General features: G+C 49.6%; 1 protein-coding gene across 2 annotated transcripts in view; it reads right to left on the reverse strand.

Annotated features, from left to right (window-relative positions):
* Positions 1–18,324, reverse strand: part of TBC1D22A (TBC1 domain family member 22A) — a 357,816-nt gene that overhangs the window by 319,488 nt on the left and 20,004 nt on the right. For both annotated transcript variants that reach the window (XM_076006907.1, XM_012756888.3), the window contains exons 3-4: positions 17,312–17,649; positions 11,995–12,171 (exon numbers count right to left, since the gene is read on the reverse strand). In XM_076006907.1, coding sequence (XP_075863022.1) covers positions 11,995–12,171; positions 17,312–17,649 — 515 coding nt within the window. The remainder of the gene's footprint in view (positions 1–11,994; positions 12,172–17,311; positions 17,650–18,324) is intronic.

Genomic DNA, 18,324 nt, shown 5'->3' on the forward strand with positions numbered 1-18,324 from the left:
ATTTCTTCCTGTTTTCTTATTTTAATCATCACAACTTAATCCCATGCCAAATTTCTCAGGAGAATTTTTCGTGTCCTATGAAAGCAAGCAAAGCAGTGCACAATACAAAGAACCTTGTATTAAACATGAGGATTGCTGCTACCAGCTCACTTCTAATCTTAGGCAGGTCCTCTTCCATTTTGAGCCTCAGTTTCCTCACATGCAAAATGGGAATCCTGGGGATCCTGCCACCCTAATTATCACAAAGAATAAATGCCAAACAAACAAGATAACTTGTCTAGGTGATGAATCACATTTATTGACTTGCATATGATGAACCATCCTTGCATCCCTGGGATGAAACCCACTTGGTCATGGTGGATTATTTTTTTGGTATGTTGTGAATTTGGTTTGTTAGTATTTTCTTGAGGATTTTTGCACCTATATTCATAAGGGATATTGCCCTATAGTTTTCTTTTTTGTTGTGTCCTTTCCTGGCATTGGTCTCAAGGTGATATTGGCTTCATAGAATGAGTTAGGGAGGATTCCTTCCTTCTCAATTCTACGGAACAATTTCTGTAGGATAGGCACCAGTTGTTCTTCTTTGTAAGTCTTGTAGAATTTGGCTGTGAATCCTCCTGGTCTAGGGCTTTTTGTTGTTGGGAGAATTTTTATTACTAGTTCAATCTTGCTGCTCATTATTGGTCTATTCAGAGTTTCTATTTCTTCCTGATTGAGTCTTAGGAGGTTGTGTGTTTCCAGGAACTTAAATACTTCCTCTATGTTTTCTAGTTTATGTGCATAGAAATTTTCATAATATTCACAGATGATATTTTGTATATCTGTGTAATCAGCTGTAATATCTTTTTCATTTCTGATTGAGCTTATTTGGGTCTTTTCTATTTCTAGTTAATCCAGCTGGAAGTCTATCAATTTTATTTATCTTTTCAAAGAATCAACTTTTTGTTGTGTTGATCCTTTGCATTGTTTGAGTTTTTTGTTTGTTTGTTTTGGATTTTTGGTTTTCATTTCATTTAGTTCTACTCTGAGGTTTGTTATTTCTTTTCTTTTGCTGGCTTTGGGTTTGGTTTGCTCTTCCTTTTCTAGCTCCTTGAAATGTGACATTAGGTTGTTAATTTGTGATCTTTCTTTTTTTTTGATTGGAGGCATTTAAGGCTATGAATTTTCCCCTTAGCACGGCTTTTGCTGTGTCGCACAGCTTTGATGACTTGTGTTCCCTTTGTCGTTCAGTTCGAACAATCTTTTGACTGCCATCTTAATTTTATCATTGACCCAAGGATTGTTCAGCAGATTGTTTAATTTCCATGACTTTGTGTAGATTTGAGTGTTTCTCTTGGAATTGATTTCCAGTTTTATTGCACTAAGGTCTGAGAAGTACATGATATGATTTTGATTTTTTTGAATTTGCCAAGCCATATTTTACGGCCTAAGATATGATCGGTCTTGGAGAATGTCCCATGTGCTGATGAGAAGAATGTATACTGAGCAGTTTGAGGGTAGAATGTTCTGTTTGAGGGTAGAATGTCTGTTAGTTCCATTTGGTTCTAGAGACCCATTTAAGTCCAGTGTTTCTTTATTGATTTTTCTGCTTTGATGACCTGCCCAGCTCTGTCAGTGGAGTGTTGAAGTCCCTGGCAATTACAATGCTACGGTTTATTTCTTTGCTTAGATCTAGTAGGATTTGCTTTATGAATCTGGGAGCTACTGTGTTAGGTGCACATATATTTAGGATCGTTATGTTTTCTTGCTGAATTACTCCCTTTACCATTTTATAATGACCATCTTTGTCTTTTTTTTTTCCAATGTTGATTTTTTTTTTTGAGATCAAGTCTCACTCTGTCACCCCTACTAGAGTGCCAGTCACATAATCATGACTCACTGCAACCTCAAACTCCCAGCCTCAAGCTATCCTCCTGCCTCAGCCTCCTGAGTAGCTAAGACTACAGGTGCACACCACCACACCTGGCTTATTTTTCTATTTTTTTGTATAGATGGGGTCTCACTTTTGCTCAGGCTACTTTCAAACTCCTGACCTCAAGTGAACCTCCCAGGATGCTAGGATTACAGGCATGAACCACTGTGCCCAGCCACCATTACTGATTTAAAGTCTATTTTCTCTTATATGAGAATGGCTATACCTGCTCTCTTTTGATTTCCACTTTCATGGAATATGGGAGTTTTTTTTCCCCCTTTACCTTGAGTCTGTGTGAGTCCTTGTGAGTTAGATGTGTTTCCTGGAGATAGCAGATATTTGGGTTGTATTTTTTCATCCATTCAGCCAGTTGATATCTTTTAAGTGAAGCATTCAGACCATTCACACTGAGTGTTAGTATTGCCATTTGGGATGCTCTTCTGTTCATCATGTTGAGTGATATCTTATTGTTGTGTTTTCCCTTTTGTGCTATTATTTTATTAGAGTTATAAGCTTTAACTTTTGGGTGTTTTTACACTGGTGGGTTGTGCTTTTCCATGTGATATGCAGTCCTGAGTATTTCCTGTAGGGCAGGCCTAGAAGTGATAGCACGTTTTAATTATCTGCTTTTAGTATTACATATTAAAAAGTGTCATTCAATAGAAATAAGTTATCTGAAAGAATAATGAAAGGTTTCCTATTAAACTGAAGGCTTACTCTACTGTAGATAGTAAGCAAAATTCTTAACTTTTACCAAATCATATTTAATTTGGTTACTTTCAGCTAAGTGATACTACATGTAGTTCAAATACCACATCTAGCAGTGAAAATATCACCAAAACAAAAGGTTACTGGCAGCCGGGCGCTGTGGCTCACGCCTGTAATCCTAGCTCTTGGGAGGCCGAGGCGGGCAGATTGCTCAAGGTCAGGAGTTCAAAACCAGCCTGAGCAAGAGCGAGACCCCGTCTCTACTATAAATCGAAAGAAATTAATTGGCCAACTGATATATATATATAAAAAATTAGCCGGGCATGGTGGCGCATGCCTGTAGTCCCAGCTACTCGGGAGGCTGAGGCAGAAGGATCACTCGAGACCAGGAGTTTGAGGTTGCTGTGAGCTAGGCTGATGCCACGGCACTCACTCTGGCCTGGACAACAAAGCGAGACTCTGTCTCAAAAAAAAAAAGGTTACTGGCAATGCAATAAAAGTCAGGAGTCAACGTGTTTATCTGAGGTTCTCACACTTCCTTACTGAAGCCCAACAGACTGTACCACAAATAAAATAACCAGCAAGAGCAATTTCTGCTAGGGAGCTCTGAAGGCTTAGTAAGAACCAATTAGGAGGCATTAAATAAGAGGCAGAAAGAAGGCACATACTGTAATAAATATAGCACGTGTAAACAGTGGCAATTTTGGTTTGTTGGTTTTATTACTTTCCCATTTCTCTAACTTTTAATAACATTCCCATTAATGATGAAGACAAAAACCCTAGAGTGAGAAAGTGATGCAGAGAAAAGAAATAGGCATAGTTCTTGTCCTAAGTGGGAACACCTGGGCAAAAACCTGCCTGGGCACTGGGCAAAGTTTTGGGGGGCAGGCAGGCAAAGCTTCCATGAGGCTGGGGAAACCCACAGGACAGAAGATGCAAACTAAGAGCCATGGAGTTTAAAAACCCTGTTCCCGGCTAAAGGAAGTATAATTATATTGTTGTTGAGCTGTCATTTGCATATTAGCAATAACTACTTATTAAATTTTTTAAAAAAACAAAATAAAACCAGAGAGGGAGGACCATGTATGCCCCAGAGAAAGGAGAGTAAAGTCCAAGAGTCAGTCAACAACAGCACATGACAGTGCCTACCATGTGACACTCTCTGTGCAAGGCCCTGAGGACAGCGCCATGTTTGAGGAAGACAAACGCTCTAGAGAAAAATAAAGCAGAACAAGGGCACGAGGGGACAAGGTGTGCTGAGGGCAGAAATGCTGCTGCCTCACACGGCACAGTCCGGAGACCCTGATGAAGAGGTGACAACATCCGAGCAGAGATCTGGGGGCAGTGAGTCCATGCAGAAACCCAGGGCAGCAGGAAGAAAGGGCAGTGGCCCTGGGGGAGGGGCATGCAGGTGTGATTGGGGCAGGAGGAGGAAGTGAGGCCTGAGAGGAAAGGGACTGAGTGTGGCGGGCCTCCAAGGCTATCACCCGGCCTGTGGCCAGCCTCCCCCTGGTGAAATGGAGCCACAGGATGGCTCTGAGAAGCACTTGATGTACATTCCATTTTTACAAGATCATGGTCTGCTGTGGACGATTCTGGGCACAAGGGGACTTGTAGGGGCCAAGGGGGAGGCTACTGCCACCATCGGGTGAGACAGCGGTGGCTGGGGCCAGGGCACAGGGTGGAGGTGTTGAGCATAGGAAGTCTGTGAGATTTGGTGACAGGTTAGAGGTGGGGTGTATGGAGGACTGGACAGAGGGTGTTGCCATGTACAGAGATGGGGGAGGAGGCTGTGTAGAAGAAAGTAGGGGGATCATGAATCAAACACAGGTGACATCCTTTAATCTGGAAAATGCCTTTAAAAATAGACTAACTTTTAAAAGACACTGGGCAGAGAGAAGGCAATTGCTTTACCAGTGTTCCCCCTGGATTACCAGAAGCAAGGCAACAAAAGAAAACCAAAATGGGGGGAATCCAGGAGAAATAGGTGGAAGGGACAGTTAGGGAGTGAGAGGACTACATGCCAAGAAAACCAGGCCCACGAGATCTAGCTCGTCACTGACAATGAGCAAACTGCGAGAAGGGCAGCTCTCACTCGCAGTCAGACCCCACGTCGAGGGAGGCCGGGAGCAGGACTAGGATCCCCACTGCTGGCCTCGTGCTCTTTGCACCCTGTCACACCAGCTCCCACCCTGCGCAGACAGTTAAAATCAGCAAACACGCCGCTCCCCGGCAAGGCGAGGCTGAGCCAACCCACATCCAGGAAATGAGGTACGGTGACCATGGGGAAAGGCCCCACATAATGCTGCCACAGTCACACCACTCACCTCGCAGATGCACGCTGCACACCAACTATGTGCCAGCCCCACCCAAGGCACCAGGGCGACAGCAACCTACACGCCAGCAGTGCAGCCCTGCCCTGGTGCCCTCAGCACGTGGAGCCGCACCACGTGCTGAGCTGCTGGGAAAGAACCCCAGACACCTGCCCAGGCAACTCACAAACTCATCAGCCCTCTTTTCAAACCTTCTTTGTTTCACTTAAAAGTGAAACCACATGAGCTGAGACAAAGCCAGCCTCAAAGGCACCCTGCCTGTGATTCCTGACAGCCCAAGTGGGACTGCCACTTACACTCCATGTTCCAGAATCTGCTGGCACTGGGCAACTGTCCTCAGTGCTGATCTAAGGAAAGTTCACCTCTAGCTGAGCTGGCACTAGCAGGCTCAGGCTGAAGAACAAATGCTGTCAACACCTGATTAGATACAGGATATAAATGGGCCTAACTAAGCCACTAGGTCAAAATTACAAAGCAGCTGGAGAGGGTAGGAAGGGCAGTCAGCCCAGCAGAGGGGCCGGGGCGGGTGAAGAGGCACATTACATCACATTACATTCTCAGGGGCCCTCAAGGAGCCGAGCGTGGCTTGGGCACTGAAGCACAGAAGGGGTCCTGGAAGTGGGGCTATGTAAAATGACCAAGACTAAGCATGAATGTATTTCCTCTGCCCTGGAGTCTTTGCATTTGGTCGCTCAAAGTGGGGCTGCTTTCCTTGCAAAAGCCTTTCCCTGATGAGATTCCAGAGCAAGACTGAGTTAGCTAGGGATTTCATCTTTGCCCCTCATGTTATCATTCTCTTCTGAGATTGCCCTCACCTGTCAGTACACACGGAGAACACCCACTGGCACACTCGAGTAGCACACCCCCACCCTAATGCAGATACACCTGCAGTCCTATGTGCACCGGCTGCAAGGCCAGTGCCTGGCCACTAGAGGGCGAAACCGGACACTGGCCAGCAAGGCCTGGGCTGTAGGACCACGCGCTCCCGGCCACAGCTCTCTCTGGCCATCCTGCATGTCCACACAGCCCTCTGTTCCTGGACCTGACGTCAATTCTCCAATGAGGCCCATGGGAGAGGAAAGGCCCCTCCTTCCTCAGGCCTCTGCAGAGTGCTGAGAATGCCCACTGTCTACACTAGCCAGAAATGTGCAACCTGGAGGCTGGGAGCCCAGCCCAGGGTGGCCCGACCCCAGCCGGCTCTGCCCCCATGGCAGGGCTGGAGGGCTCACCATCCCCTTGGCCTCAGACGCAGGCTTCTCAGCTGGAAACCAGCTGTTAATCTGGGGCGGACAGGTGGTGCTTGGGGGTTGGGGGGTTTTATTGGTAATAACATAATGTCTAAAGCACTGTGCCCAGCACAGAGTAAGGGCCCCGAAATGGCAGTAATTATGCAGTTATTTGGATACACTGCTTTCCCCAGCTTTCTGTTTCATGAGGACATGACTGTCTCCTGTGTTCTGGTTTCTGTGTCCATCAGCTGTTCCCCTATCCCTGCAGCTCCTAAGCTCTAAAGCTATGGGAATCCTGTCCCTCTCCTTCTCCCCAGTCTGCCTGATTCATGTCCAGTCAGGCCCCAGACCCACGCTGGCACCCTACGGCACCCATGGAACTGACCTGACCACCTCCACCCCACCCAGCCCCAGCCTAGGCCCTCAGCTCCCACCCTCTCCTCCCACCTCCACTCCCAAGTGGGTGCCCAAAGACTCTACCTACCCAAGGCCAGGGGCAACAGCCTGCTCAGAAGCCTTCAGCGGCTCTTTCTCCCACAGAACAGCAACCGCTTTCCACCGCTCCATGCCAAGCTTCACTGCCCCACCCCGTCCCCTACCAGGCCAGACCCTCGACACTTGCTCCAAACCCTGGAGCACAGGAAGCTCTACCCCAGCACAAGACCATTGCACTCTAGCCCCTCTACCTAGAATGCTATTCCCCCCTCATCATATGCCTGCTTTGTGCAGATCTCACCCGAAAAGTCCCCTATCTTTGCCGACCACCCACTCTAAAGCAGCACCCAGTCTCCTCCCTCCCTCAGCACCGTTTTATTCCCCATAGACGCCACAGCCTTCCCGTGGATTCGAGAGTGCTGAGGGAGTGTGCCTGCCTGTCTGCCTCCGCACGCAAGAACGGCAGCTCCTCGAGGGCCTGGCTCCCCATTTCTCCCTGGTGCCCACAACCACAGCAGGTGCGCAACAGATGCTGGCTGAACAAATGAGCTTTATATAAATCACCTACTACCTTCACGAGGACCCTGCAAGTACGCCTAACTTCCCCTTTACAGCTGACAAGATAGGTCACACAGTGAGTGAGGGCACGGCCAGAAACCAGCCTGAGGACCAACTCCCAGGCGGCACCTGCCTCCTCCTGCCGTCAAGGGCCTGGGCCCCTGCAGGGCTGCCCTCCAGCCGCGGGCACTGAGGGCCGTCTCCTCACATGGCCCTCCTCCTCCTGCTTCCTGGACGTACAGCTCCGTACTTTTGGTTGTGCCTTCGTCTCCCCAACCACCACTCAAAAAGCCTCTCCTCTCGTCCTCCATCTATTTAAGAATGCTCTCGATCTGAAAGCCCAGACCGGATGCTCACTCAGGAGAACGGGAACGTGACTATGCGCCTGGCCACACTCCTTGAAGGAAGGGTAATGGCTTTTGTTCTACGCCTTGAAAGCTCTTAAGCACTGGAGCTGCGCGTCACACACAGTATGCCCTCTGAGGCCCCACTGCTGTGCGGCAGGCACTCAGCCGTCCTCAGGAAACTGCATGTTTTGCATACTGACGAATCATACTACCGTTCACCAGCCACACGTGATAAACATGAGTGTCATTATCTCAGGCTTCAAAGCAGGCAGTCTTTGTGTGAGTAAATATTGAGCCAATGCTAAGAGTAGAATGAGCTGTTAAGTTCTATTTGCTACTTTCATCCCCAGGCTCATAACAGAGCATAAGCTAAACAAAGAAAAACAAGCAGTCTGCCGGACGAAATGATATTCAGCAGGTAGAATCATTTCTGTGGGCGCTTCTCACATCAGTGATTTGCTCCTCCAACATTGGCAAATATTTGCCACTAACGTCTTTTATGTAATGTGAAGACAGTATATTCTGCTGTCTTCAGAAGCTATCTTAACTGCCTTATAAAAACGGGCAATTTACTGGCTATCTTTTCTCTTGCCGCTAAATACAAATCCGGTAATTGTTTAACTTTGAAAGCTCTGGTTTTAGCTTTTTGGTTTTAGATTTGATATTTAAATAGAATTCTAAAGAAAGAAAGAAAAAAAACCATAATCCCATCAACCTAACACAAGAATTTGATTTTTACATGCTAACCTTTCAAGCTATCCATACACACTCACATTTTCCCACAAGTCTTGAAAGCTTTACTAGTAAGTATGATTTTAATTTCTGAAAGTTGTTTCAGTGACAAAGTCCACAGACGCCAGCTGGGTGCTTGCTCAGGGCCTGACCCTGCCAGGCAGCCTTCTATTCCCACCCCTCTTCTTGCCACCTGCCCACTGCGGGAAACCACGGGACACAGCCAAGAGAACAGATCTATAAACCACTACGACTTGTCAATGACAACAAAAGTGACCATTTTGTCAATATTATACTGATAAATATCAAGGTAGTGTATAAGCAGGTCAATACAAATGAATATAATAACAACAATAAAAAATAACTAACATTTTTAAGTGCTTATGATATGCTAGGCACTCTCACAAGCAACTGCATGTTCTATCTCATGTAACCTGCAGAATTAGCCCTGCTTTCACCATGCCTCACACTAACAAGGACACACGCACAGGGGCGTCACCAAGCTCGCTCAAGGTCACAGAGCAAGTGATCACCGGAGCCAGCTCTCCACTCAGGCAGCTCGACTCTAGAACCAGCTCTCACAGGCACGGGGTGGCTTTGCATCCCTACACTACCCTGGCGGTACCCAGATCCAGCAGGACGTGCACTGGCATGCTAGAAAAGGAAGTGGCTAAGACGCATGCTTAAACCGCGAGACAATGCTCCTTTAAGCACGGGCCACCTTTATTTCCTGTCCTGGTGGATGAGACTTTCACCCACCCAGTTCTCAAGTCAAAACCATCTTCCTCTCTGCCCTCCCTCCCCTCCTATATCCAGGGATGCTCTATGAAGTTGTCATCGCAGGATGAGGTGCAGACGCCGGAAGAAAGGTTCTCAAGTTGTTTGTAATAACAGAAAATTAGGAATAACCTACATGCCCATCAGCAGGGGGCTGGTGAAGGCAATTGTGGGGCACCCACAGGCACACTGCAGAGCGCTGGAGAGACTAAGGACTTCTCTATGCGCTCTTACGGAAAAACACATAGTTCAACTTAAAGGGGTGAGGTGCAAAACAGTTACCACTCCCGTGCAGAAAGAAAATATACTGTTACTGTATAAATGCATAGACTCCAAGTATCTCTCTACAAATCACTTCTTAATTACCAAAAGAAACAGAGTGGCATTTCAGTGGAGAGAACAAGCAAATACCACCTTAGGAAAGTGATCAGAGTCAACATTACCAATATCAGGACAAACCAACATCATGTGTCTCCTGCTACGGTGATCAAGAATACAAATCTCTCAAGTGATTTCCTGCCAAAAGTTATTAACCCAAATCTCATTATGAGGAAACATCAGAAAAATGCAAAACCAAGGGACATTCTATGAAATGACCGGCTTGCACTCTTCAAAAATGTCAAGATGGAAAAAAAAAAACAGAGAAAGGCTGAGTCACTGTTCCAGGTTAATGGACATGACAGACGCATGACAACTGAATAGGATGCATGGTCCCCTACTGGATTCTGGAGCAGGAAAAAATAAATAGAAAGAACATTATCAGGCCAGGCACAGTGGCTCACACCTGTAATTCTAGCACTCTGGGAGGCTGAGGCAGGCGGATCACTCAAGGTCAGGAGTTCAAAACCAACTTGTGCAAGAGTGAGACCCCATCTCTACTAAAAATAGAAAATTAATTGACCAACTAAAAATATATAGAAAAAATTAGCCAGGCATGGTGGCGCGTGCCTATAGTCCCTGCTACTCGGAAGGCTGAGGCAGTAGGATCGCTTGAGCCCAGGAGTTTGAGGTTGCTGTGAGCTAGGCTGACGCCATGGAACTCTAGCCTGGGTGACAAAGTGAGGCTCTGATGGAAAGGAGGGGAGGGGAGGGAGGGGAAGGAAGGGGAGGGAAGGAAAGGAAAGGGGAAAGGAAAGGGGAAAGGAAAGGAAAGGAAAGGGGAAAGGAAAGGGGAAAGGAAAGGGGAAAGGAAAGGGGAAAGGAAAGAGGAAAGGAAAGAGGAAAGGAAAAAGGAAAGGAAAAAGGAAAAGAAAAAGGAAAGGAAAAAGGAAAGGAAAGGAAAAAGGAAAGAGGAGAGGAGAGGAGAGGAGAGGAGAGGAGAGGAGAGGAGAGGAGAGGAGAGGAGAGGAGAGGAGAGGAGAGGAGAGGAGAAAAGAACAAACGAACATTATTAGAACAATTGGCAAATATGAATATAGGCTGTGGATTATAATATTGGGTATTAAAACAGCATGTATCAATATTAAATTTCCTGATTTTGACAACTGTACTATGATAATATTGAGAGAATGTCTTTGCTTTTAGGAAATACACAGGGAAGCTTTTAGGAGCAAAGGGATGTGATATGTGCAATTGATTCTCAAATAGTTCAGGAAAGAATACATACACATACACACACACACACACACACACACACAAATACACGGAACAGTAATGGGGCAAATGTAAACAACTGGTGAATCTGGGTAAAGAGCACATGGGAGTTGCTTGTACTATTCTCGCAACTTTTCTGTAAGTTAGACAATATATCAAAATAAAATGTATAAAGCAATATGTGCATAGGCCACCCCTGGAAGAGAAACTGGGAATAGTGAAAAGGGTGGGAGTGCTGAGGGAGGGTGGGGAAAGGTACTGTTGTCACTGTACACTCCGTTGTGCTTTGTAATGTTGTAACATATGCAAGTGTCACTAATTCAAAAAATAAACAGAATGGTGAAGAAGAAACAACCCACCCTGAGAACTACACTCAGAACTACAGCTGTGTCCTGCTGGCAGGGAGAGCGTTCCAGAGCCTCCCTCCACAGCTGGGGCACACTGCTTCAGCCATGCCCCTTGAACCCCTGCTTCCCGCAGAAACCCTCTCCCTCCTCCCTGGCCTCTGCACAAAGGCAGGGCTCCTGCAGGGCTCGGAGCAGCCCATCCACGTGCCTCGCTCGCCACCTGCTGGCCGAGCCGGGCGTTGCACCTCCGGCTCTCCAGCCCTCAGAGCACCTGGCAGGACCGTAACTGTCCGTTTACACTTTGTCCCCCCAGCTATGAGTGATCTCATGCCAAGGCTACATCCTGATCCTCCTGAGAGCTCCAGCATCTAGCAAACACCTATCACAGAGTGCCACACAACAAAGATGAGAAACATAAATGGGAGAACATGGATTCAAGTGGGAATTCCATTAGAGGGACTTGAAAGCAAGTGTATTCCTCAGAGCCTGCCCTCGGCACATCCACACTGGCACTGCGTGTGTCTGGAAGCAGCCCGCCTGGGAACAATCACGCTGGCCCTCTTGCAGTGCCCAACGCCTGTCACCCTCTGCTGACCTCAGCCCCATGGCAGGAAAGTGCAACATCAGCAGGTCCAGAGGGCAGTCACCCCTGCGCCCCCATGAGCCTCTGTCTCCAGGACACTATGAAGAACTAGGACATCCATATGGCTGGCCTCAAAGTGCTCACCAGGGGCAGCGATAAGAAAGAGTGCGATTGGGGCATTAAGAAAAACGGACAGAAAACACATTAACTACATTGGAAACACATTAACAAAACATGCCTAAAGGAAACTATCAGCAAAAACTACTAATGCTTTAGTGACTTTACTGGTACGAAAATACCAACACATCAACTTCTTACAAGGTAAACTGCACACGGAGGCATGTGCATTATACAACTACACGCTGTGTCCTTCAAGACAGGACCGATTTCAGATCACAACAACTCAAGTGCTTGAGTCCTCCAACCTGCAGGGAACTTACCGAGGTCTGTGTTGGGGCCGGCAAGCAGCTGCTGGAACTTGTCGAGCCGGGAGGCCTCTCTCTTACTCAGCGCTGAGCTGCTGAGGGTGCTCGGGTCGGACGTCCCACCCAGTGCGACGGTGGCCGAATGTGGGAGAGACTGGGACCTCTGCAGAGGGACAGCATCACCGGCACTTTCTGCAGGGGTGAGAGAACAGGGGTGAGGGTGTGCCTCCTGACCACACGTTCTTCCTCCATCAGGATGGCCTCACACCTGCCATGCCACTGTCCCTTTGTGAATGTTGTCGGGTCGCAACTATCCCTTCCTCCCATCACAGAGCAGTGGGACCTTGGTTTCTTGAGCAATAAAATGGAACTGACACTTCTGAAATTCACCTGCCTCACTGGCAGAGTATTATTCATCAATAAAATAGACACACCCCCATCAAAGCAAGACAATGACAGGCTTGGAAAACTCCAGACAACCTCAGCTGTGCCAGTGGTCATGTTCCCACTGGTGCCTGGAACTGCAGATAGGAGCCTGCCCAGGTACCATGACCCAGAGGATCTGTCCAGGGATCCTTTGGGGTTACCCAGGCCTTAGCTTGGAGGACAAGTCACTGCAAGGGAAAGGTGAAGTCTGCAGAGGCACTGCGGACAGGAGGCAAAGGCAAGGACACACCAGGAACCAGGATGCTGTAAGAGCACCCACCTGCTGCTCCAGAGCACGTCTGAACCCACCACCAGCCGGACCCTCCCTTGATCTCACCACAGTCGTGGGAAGGGGTCAGGCAGGGACTGCCATCCCAAGGAAACAAAGGAAGCCAAGCATGTGAGGAACCGCACCTACCCTGACCCCATGGCAGGCAGTGACCAAGGGGTCATCAGAGTGCAAGCTTGCCCGCCCCTTGCCCAGTGCCCCTTCTGCTGCTGCACACAAAGGCCCCACTGACCCCTGAAAACCGCATCACACCCAGCACCCAGGACTGGGGACATCCAAAGGTAAGATCCGAAGGCCCTCTGGCTACTCAACAAGAGTCACCCAGGACCAACAAGGAAGAAGCTCTGAAAGGCTTGGAACTAGGTCTAAATTCCACCCGGTGATCTCATCTTTCAAAAACTGAAAATTAAAGTAGAGTAAAAAATAAACTCCAGGAAACAGCAAGAACAAATGCTGCAGAATCAACATGCTGATGTCCCCTACTGGCAGTTGTGGCTGAGCTGGGGTGACAGCATCACTCCCCCAGCTCCCTCCTGTCCACAGACGAGCCCATTTCCTCCTCCGCAGTCTGGGTACAGGGGGTGGATTCACACAGAAACCCTCAGGCTATACTGGAGCAAGGCAACCTGAACTTGTGGCCTCTGGGCAGAACCTGGCCCAGTTAAATTTCCAGAAAAGTCTGCTAAAGTTGGGGCACAGACTTCAGGACACTGCCCCATCTCCCCTCCCCTGATGATCTGTGCTCTTCCCCACGGAGCAGCGTCCAGAGAATCCTCCTCCCCAGCGGCCTCAACTCAGAGGCTTGAGAAGCAATGCCTGAATAAGGGACACCTTGGGTGGTGATGCTCAGGGCTCCTCCTTCCCTCCTCCAGAATCTATCATTTCAGTTGCACTTGGGATTCTACAGAAAAAACAGTCCGGGTATGGTAACTTGCACCTATAATCCCAGCACTCTGCGAGGCCCAGGTGGATCACTTGAGCCCAGGAGTTCAAGACCAGCCTGGGCAACTTATAGCAAGGCCTCATCTCTATAAAAAAATTTAAAAATTAGCCAGGTGTGGTGGCATGTGCCTACAGTCCCAGCTCCTTGAGAGGCTGAGGCAGGAGAATCGCTTAAGCCCAGAAATTCAAGATTACAGTGAGCTATGATGACACCACTGTACTCCAGCCTGCATGACAGAGTGACACTGTCAATTAAAAAGAAAAAAAAAAAAAAGATTCAGCAGAAAGAACAGCTACATACTGTGTCTCAGAATTAAAGGTACTCAACTTTATTTACCCGTGATCTTAAGAGATGACTGATGTATAAACTTCATCAAGACACCTAAGGGCCTGCCCACGTCTGGCCCCCATTCTAACATGAGACAGGAATTTTGAACGTAAAGTGACAGAGACATCCCCTGAGGAAACAGTAAGATTAACCACCAGGCCTCTGTGTTACCATGAACGGGAAGCACGTCAACATCCTACCCCAGGGTCATAACCGCCACCAGCTGGTGTCCACACAAGACACCACTTGCAGCCCCCTCACAATAAGCTACAGGGACAGCCCTCGTCCGGCCCACTGCCCACTGAGCAGGCCTTCCAGAGCATTCCAGCTGAAGACATGCTTTTGCTATTAACCCAAGTGTCACTAAATAAGCAAAGTGCATCTCACCTCAGCTATAAGGTCAGATTTTTGAGGCATTTTAAGGAAGTCAGGATAGCCAAAAGGTGAAAACAGGCATAGGGAAGGCTGGGCAAAAGCCACCTGACTGCCCTACCACTGAATTGTCAGCACAGCCACCTATCCTGGGCTGAAGGCCAAGGCTGACCACAGCAGGCAGGCTGCAGGCACTCTCAGGATGACATGTGCACCTTGAAGGGAGAGGCATAAGTGTGACAAGGAACGTAAACACAGGGCACACCCATGCAGCAGGGCCACGCTGTGCCCCACGAGACAGCACACCCTACAGTGCTTGGAACCGCAAACCACTGCTCGTACGAGCAGCAAAGGAAAATGGAACTCACAGCTTAGTCACCTGAGCGGCAAGGCCCTCACCCTGAGCAGGGAGGGCAGGAGGGTGCTGCAGGGGTGGGGCGAGGGAAAAGCCACATGGCACGCGGCCATGAGCAAAACTGCATTTACTTCAACAGCATTTATGGGACACCAAGGAGACCACAGACATAGGATACCAAGGAGAAACAAAGACAAATGGGACCTGGCCCCTGCCTTTAAGGAGTCTGCAAAACATGCAAAGGAGGCGTGCAGACACAGCCCCTGCCCCTCAGGAGACAGATCAGATGATGGACCCAGGAAGCCCCACAACATCTCCCCTCCTTAATAAGACAAAATGGAAACTCTGTCCCCTGTCCATTCACGTACTTGTGTCTCCCCACCAGACTGCCGGTGAGCCTCCCATGCCACAACCTCAGGTCCCTAAGAACACGAACAGAGATGTGCCCATCTGCATGCCACTGCCAAGCAAATGGTCTGACAACTAACAGGCAGCCACAGCCCAGGAAACTGAGATATCCCCAACTCCCTTCCGCACCACACACACCTGCCACCCAGTCACCAACCTGCTCAGTGCACTTTGGAAGGGGCGCGGTGGACTCCAGACCAGGGCTTCTCAGCCCTGGCCCATGGACATTTGGAGCTGGATCAGTCTCTGTTGGGGGTGGCGGCTGTCCTGTGCACTGTGGGATGTCACCTACTACCTGCCAGTGACACAATGCCCTGCCTCAGCTGCAACAACCAAAACTGCCCCAAGATATTGCCCCACATCCCCTGCTCTGCCAGGAAAGCCTGTGGCTAGCAGTGGGAACTCAGGAGTCAGATGCCCAGGTTGGAGCCCTAGCCCACAGGTCAGTGTGCAGCTCTGGGCAAGCTGCTGACCCCCACATACCCCACTGTGAAATAGGAATGACAGCAGGTCTTATGCCCTAGTGTTACTGTGAGGTTTAATGAACTTACTATCACGAGGGCTTGCTACGGTACTTGTCACACAGTAAATGATCAATAAATGCTATCATTATTATCATATTGAAGGGCTCACAAAGGCATGCCTAGAAAGCAAACACAAGAAAGATGGCCGACCCCAAGGCAGTCACAGGCCACAAAGCCAGGGGTACCCCATCACCCAGCCACAAGCTGCCTGGAGCAGCCTTTGATTTGCTCTTACAGGATAAGTCATCCCAGGGTGACATCCCACGGCTCCCCCACCTTGACTGGGTGCAGCCTGAGCTTGCTTGCTGGTCAGGGACCCCCAACCACACACCACACGGTCCTGACTAGACGAGCCCACTGCGTCTGGGGGTGCTGAGGACCCCTGCTGGCAACAAATCGCAGCATTAACAGCAGCACCGCCCACGAGCAGATGAGCCCAGGGTTCCTGCCAACGCTGAGCCTGCCACAGCAAGGACACACTGCCCAGGACCGGGCCTGCCAGGCAGTTGGTGTGCACGTTAATCAGTCACCAGACTGTGAAGCTTCTTGCAAAAGCCATCACTAGATTTTCATTTGCAAGTTCAAAATCTTTAAAATTTACTAGATTCCAAAATGAAAATTGATCAAATGGAATAATTCATAGCATTCTCACCTAATGAGAACTGTAACATTTTAGAAGTTAATCAATTCCTAGAAAGTGTTTTTAAAAACTAGACCTAGGGGGGCAGAGCAAAATGGTGAATAGAAACCTCCAGCAGTCATCCCTCCCTACAAACACCAAACTCAACAACTGTCCACACAAGGAAGCTACTGTAATGATCGTCTTCTCATCTGCAAACACAGGGACGCACCCTGGCCACTGGGAGGCCTTGGACGGGGGTATTAATGAGGTCCGTGGCTGCACCAGCTGGCCTCCTCCAAAGGCCTCTCTCCAAATGGCATGCAGGACATGTGGCTTTCGTGGCTGGCTGTGAGAGGGCCTTGGAGGCGCACAAGGGCTCAGAAGGCCCTGCCTCCCTCCTAAGCGCACCAGCTTGTAGTGCAGCTGGTGGCTCCAGGGGTGACACTGCTAGCTGAGGAGGGCTGGACCTCTGCAGGCAGCTTCGGTGATTCCTGCCAGGGATGTGTACCACACGGGTTCACATGGGTCTGTCGGGGTGGGAGTCTGGCTTTGGAATTGCCACATTCATGTTATAACCCCTTCAAGGGTGGGATTATGCCTGTGTTTCATATCCACTGCGCAGGTGCTCAGCAGCTGCTCCTCAGAGTGTTTTTGTGACGTCCACTCTTTGTGCATCGGAGGCACATTGTGTCTGTGATGGAAGCCACGTGGCCTTTTAATGAGTGTGTGCTGCGGGCCGGGCACCGTTTACAGCATTGGTACAGCCCATGGACAAACCGGATGTAAGTCTGTGCCCTGTGGAAAGTCTTTCTGGTAAAGGTGCAATGCTAAACTACATACAACCAGTAAGGGGCATGCAGTGTGCTAGAAGGTAGCAAGTGCCTGGGTCAAAGTAGAAGCGGGCCGTGGGGTTGGAACATGGGTGGTCGTGAGAGCAGGGTGGGCAGGGGCGCAGTCTGGTCGGGGCGCCCTCACCCACACACTGTCGATGAGTCAGAGCAGTGAGGCTGACCCCTCCCGGCCCTGCTGGAAACACGCATCGTCTCTTCAGCCCTGCCCAGCCCACCTGCGGGACGGGATGTGTGGCTCTCGCTGACAGACTTCACCAGCCGCAGGTCACCTGGGGCCGAAGGCGGCTCTGCCTCAGGCTTCAGCCTCTGCAACGGCCCCGGGGCCTCCTGCAGTGCCGGCTGCCCCCGCCGCTGGCTGTGGTCACGCAGCACCCGGTGGGCCGTCTCCATGACCACCTCGGTGTTGAGGCTCTCCGCCGCCATGGCCAGGAGCTCGTCGTCATCCTCCCCGGCGTCCCAGGCGTCACTGGTATTGCTCTCAAACTCCTGGAAGGTGCTGACCCTCTTGGCCCGCACCGGCGTGGTTGGCACCTTGGGGGCAGCCTTGAGCAAGCTGTAACACAAAGCAGTCTCTACTTGTACATGCTGGGAGCCTTCGGCCTTTACCCCGAAACTGCCCAGAAAACAATCCCAGACACAAAGACACACTTGAAAGTTTTCAGCCTCAATCTAGCTCATAGTGAAGTGAAACAGCAAAGGCTGTTTATACAGACAGCCAACACGAGAGCAGGCAAAGCTCGTGAGGATCCAGCTACAGAAAAGGGGTCTCCAGGGACAGTCCCACTGAGCAGCCTCTGCCACCTGACAGGGCCAACTGACGAGGAGGCACTGTCCTGTACAGTGACAGCGCACCGACCTACACCCCATGTCACTTGGCCAGAGCCTTCACACACACCCTCATGTTCCTGGTATCTCAGCAAAGCTCCCACAGCAGCAGCTGAGGGGTGCAGGCCAGAGAGACTGCGCAGAGAACGCAGGCCTTTGCGGTATGGCTTTGGAGACAGTATAATTTACATGAGAGTCCCCCAAAATATGACAACATACAATATCGGCCCCACCTCACATCAGGAAACCTGTCAGACAGGCACGGTCCTGCAGGGCCACACCAGCACAAGGCCAAGTCCCACACCTGCCACTCCCTCCTGCCCCTCCTGGTGGAGGGGCCTGGGACACACAGCAGAGCAAGCCTCAACGGACAGGTGGAGAAGGCACGAGAGAGGAAGGGAGA

This window comes from Microcebus murinus, chromosome 10, assembly GCF_040939455.1.
Source record: "Microcebus murinus isolate Inina chromosome 10, M.murinus_Inina_mat1.0, whole genome shotgun sequence".
NCBI classification, from domain to species: Eukaryota; Metazoa; Chordata; class Mammalia; order Primates; family Cheirogaleidae; genus Microcebus; species Microcebus murinus.